Source organism: Phytophthora ramorum (genome assembly GCF_020800215.1).
Source record: "Phytophthora ramorum isolate Pr-102 chromosome Unknown Phyram_PR-102_s0019, whole genome shotgun sequence".
Lineage (NCBI taxonomy): Eukaryota > Oomycota > Peronosporomycetes > Peronosporales > Peronosporaceae > Phytophthora > Phytophthora ramorum.
The window spans coordinates 761909-765987 of NW_027150665.1; the positions used below are offsets into that span (position 1 = coordinate 761909).

Genomic DNA, 4079 nt, shown 5'->3' on the forward strand with positions numbered 1-4079 from the left:
ACGAGAAAAGCTAATCGGTAGACCGTTCACCCCAGTAATACACAGCATCGCTGCCTGCTGTACATAGGTGGTTGCGCTCCAGTCTCGCGTTCAATTGCTGCAGAAATGTGCTGCATCATACTTCGCCACTCTGAATAGGTTTGCCGCTTCCTCCTCGTAGATAGATCACCTGTGCCTGCTCCTCCCTGGTTGCGCTCAGCTTCGATGCGCTTCAGACCGGCGAAAAATGTTTTCATGTTATCAATGTAGGCGACAGGGAGTGGCAGCTTCTTCTGCCGGAAGATGTCTCTTAATAGCACTTCGATAGCCGCTGAGGGTTGTAACCTTGAGAGTTCATCTTAGCTAGCAAAAAGGCCTCGACATATTTCGGCGTAAATGCATTGACGTCAATTTCACCGTTAGAGTCAAAGTACCTCGCAGAATCCGTCTTAGTCGCATGAATCCATGCAGCAATGCCGCGGCGATAGCTGCGGTAAGCCGTTTGAGTCCTGGACGTTGTACGTGCGCGGTGAACGTTCACCGCGTTGAGAGACTCGGTGGGTGGCGTTGAGGAGATCGGAGTAACTTCATTGCTTCTCGCAATTATGGTGGGGTCTTCGGGGGAGGACGATCGCGCAGAACGAGATGGGGGCATGGGGAAATGCTGGGGGCCAAGGGCTGGGAACTGGAGAGTATGTGAGGTGCTCTGAGTGGTTCTAGCATATGATATAGCTCATGTTGCCGTACAACGAGTCGTCGTACGAAATGCACGTCAAAAACATTGATGGCAAAACATAAGACACGCTGTCAGACGGCAGCTCTCAAAAGACAAGATATGTCTAACGAAAGCGCATGAATCAGGTTCGGCTTATCCAGCGTCCTTTTTAGCGAACAGACAGTCAAAATGGGCTTACTTCACGCATTAACCTCACGCGTTTACCTCTCGCATGAGATGTATGCCTTGACATAGAGAATTCGGTACATGTCCGATTTTAATACCTTTTTTTTCAAGCGTATTTATACTTACATACATTTAGGCGTAATTGCTGCATATTTAACTTGATTTCAATTTACTCGTGTCTTTTCCTATTTGCCCACGCGAACACATAAATCCTTACCTTACCTTACCTTACCTTACCTTACCTTACCTTACCTTACCTTACCTTACCTTACCTTACCTTACCTTACCTTACCTTACCTTACCTTGCCTTACCTTACCTTACCTTACCTTACCTTACCTTACCTACCGTTTCAATTAGTGTCACTAACTGGCAGATTACTATCATTCTTGAAATGCTACCGTCGCTGTCACAACAATTGGTACATTGTACCGTTATGTGCGCGCTTATACAGACAATAAAAACCGTCAGAATTGGAAGGAAAAAAAAACCAAATCTGCGTATTACATGCCTTTACGATTTGGTGTTTATATTTGCGTTGCCACAACTGGACAGGATAAGGTCAGCGGCGTCGACGCGCTCGAAGAACATGCGACCGGTGACGACGCGCTACTTGACCACGTGTGTCAGCTCATCATCGACTTGTTGGTGGACGACGCAGGACAGCGCAGCTCCAGCTTTCGACCAAGTGACGCAGTGACAGAAGGCGGCAGAGATGCTAAGCGTCATAGCAACAACCCGGAGACGGAGGAAGACGCGAGAGAACGACTGCTCGAGGAGAAGCTGGCGCGCGTGCTGGTGGAGCTGGCGGGGGAACAGGACAACCTTCGCCTGGCTGCTAACGCTGGCAACGCGCTGCTGGAGGAGCTGGGCACTGCGCGAGAGGAAATTGACGCTCTTCACGACGAACTTGAAGCAGTACAACTTAAGGGAGACCGTAGGGCGCGGGACACACGGCAGTTATGTCGTGTAGGAATAGGTCCAAAATATGTGGGCACTTCACACCATCAACACCCACCGAGTTCGTGAAGACTCAATAGGTTTTGCCGGGCAATTGAACCTGAAGGCACTAGTTCTTTTCCTTGCATCGGGTTGGTTGTACTGTAATTGCCGTAGGCCAACGAACAAAATATCAGCTCTACTAGCCACGAGCTACAGCTCAGATGCTCTACACACACACTACTACCTCGCAGGCCTTCAGAAGGACACGATACGAGGTTACCAGAATTAACTTCGGCGGTAAGAATTCAATGGAGTGCACTCTCGCTTCTCCAGTATACGGGGAACACTCGCCCAAAGCGCATCAAACACGGCCACTCTCAACTCTTGGCCTTGCCACGGATGAACACTCGCTACACTAATAGGCGTAGATATAATGCTTCCTACTAGGTTTTATCCAAGGCTATGTGTACTTATCGATACCTGAACTTCGCCCTTGCGTGGTTGAGAGAAAAAAACTGTTCTGTTTTCTTGACTATTTTGTATTGTGAACGCGTTTCGCGAGCCGTCTAGCCACCGTAGTAGTTCAACTTCTGCATGCGTCGGGCTATCTCTCAATTTCTACTGTTCTCTCTTCTCTCGGCCAGAGTCAGTCTAGCGGCGCGTACGCGAGTAGCCCTTCGGTTAGGTGTTTCCAGCCGTCACGGTCCTGGGCACACATGCGGAGCAGGTAGAGGTCGGGGGCTCTCTGAAGTCTGTGTCCTGAGGAAAGAGTCTGGAGGTCGGCGTCGAGTACCAAAGGAAACGTGAGTCTCCGTCTGCCTTGTCATGCACCGTGTTCGCTGGGTCTGAAATAAGCGTCCATGAAGCGGTTGGCTGGGATCCCTGCTGGGCGGCGAAGGATGTGACCAAACAGTCTCCATCGGTTGCGGAAAAAGTGGTAACGGAGCGGTTCCGTCGCTGTGCGGTCGTAGAGCTTGTCGTTGGGAATTCTGTCCGGGTAGGTCACACCGTAGTTGTTGGCGGTGGAAGCTTTCCAGACCAAGAAGGTCGGTCTGTGTTAGGGCCCAGGTTCCGCTATTATAGAGTAGGATTAGCAGGACGTAGCTGTTGTAGAGACGTAGTCGTGTTGCTTCAGAGGTCTTCGATGGCCGGAGCCATATCTTCCACATTCCGTGTAGCGCTGCAGTGGCGAGGTTATTGCGTCGGGAGAGGTCTTCTGTGTCACCTAGAAGGGAGCCTAGTTTGCGCGTGTTGCGCCAGGTTCCATGCTTGTAGCGGGAGATCCGGTTTGAGTAGGCCGTTGGACTGCGATGTACGATAATATGCTCGGTCTTGGAAGTGTTCATCTGGAGTGGCCATTTGGCCCGGATGGCTGGGGCTTGAGTCAGGCCATCTTTTAGTACAAGTAGAGATCTGCACTTGCCGATCTGTCGCCAAGAGAGAGGAAATCCCGGTGCAGCATCTCATTTCCGTCAGTGGCATTGTATGTAGGACCCCAGGGTCGTGGGATCATGTTTACGCCTTTCACGTGCTTGCATAAGAGACAGCGCTTCAGAAACTATCGGCACTGCTGCTCCAAACTGTTGATCGAAAAGATGTCCTCCAAGGAACTGACGCTGGGCTGGAGCGTATCGGCGCGAGCGAGCCCTGAAGGGTTTAGCACCTTCGACCACCTTGATTTGTAGTAGTGCTATGTTAGCAGGTGGGTCAGCACCAAGGTCAATACGAAATATATCCTCACATTTCGCCACAGACTCGCGCAAAAAAGAGAGAAATGCTGGGTCAGACCCGTTGTTCCCACCATATCCTCCAATTTGACATGCACCTCGGAGGCAGAGAGGTCAATGTCTGCACTTTGGTCCTCTTCAAATGAATCACTAACCTCAGGTAGGTCAGTTCCAGCAAATTGTTCCGGCTGCTGGTTCACATCAATACCCAACGACTCTAGTGTATTGTTTCTGAGAAGAAAATCGGTCTCTTTCATGACTAAGCACATCACATCACGCAGGCGAACTGTACCGACAGCAGTCTGCAACACGATATCGATAGTCACAGAGTCGGGACAAATCACAGTCTAGCCTCCAGCAACGGTAGGTTCGTTTTATCATCCTCCGTGGCGGTCGTGCAGTCACGGAACCAACGGTAACCTTGGCAGTGCCAGCATACTGTCTTAGGTGGCTTCGGGTCCTTCCGTATATGTTGAGCCGGAGCAGCACCCGTCGATGAGCTGCGCTAGACATCATTAGTCCGATTCTGAGG

The 4079-nt window shown here is 50.6% G+C and overlaps 1 protein-coding gene across 1 annotated transcript; it reads left to right on the forward strand.

Annotated features, from left to right (window-relative positions):
• Positions 1–1385: 1385 nt before the first annotated feature.
• On the forward strand, positions 1386–2881 carry KRP23_13954 (uncharacterized protein; the record flags this gene model as incomplete). Its single annotated transcript, XM_067884731.1, has 2 exons — positions 1386–1847; positions 2834–2881. The coding sequence occupies 2 exons, from the start codon at positions 1386–1388 to the stop codon at positions 2879–2881; spliced, it is 510 nt and encodes a 169-aa protein (XP_067738113.1).
• Positions 2882–4079: the final 1198 nt, after the last annotated feature.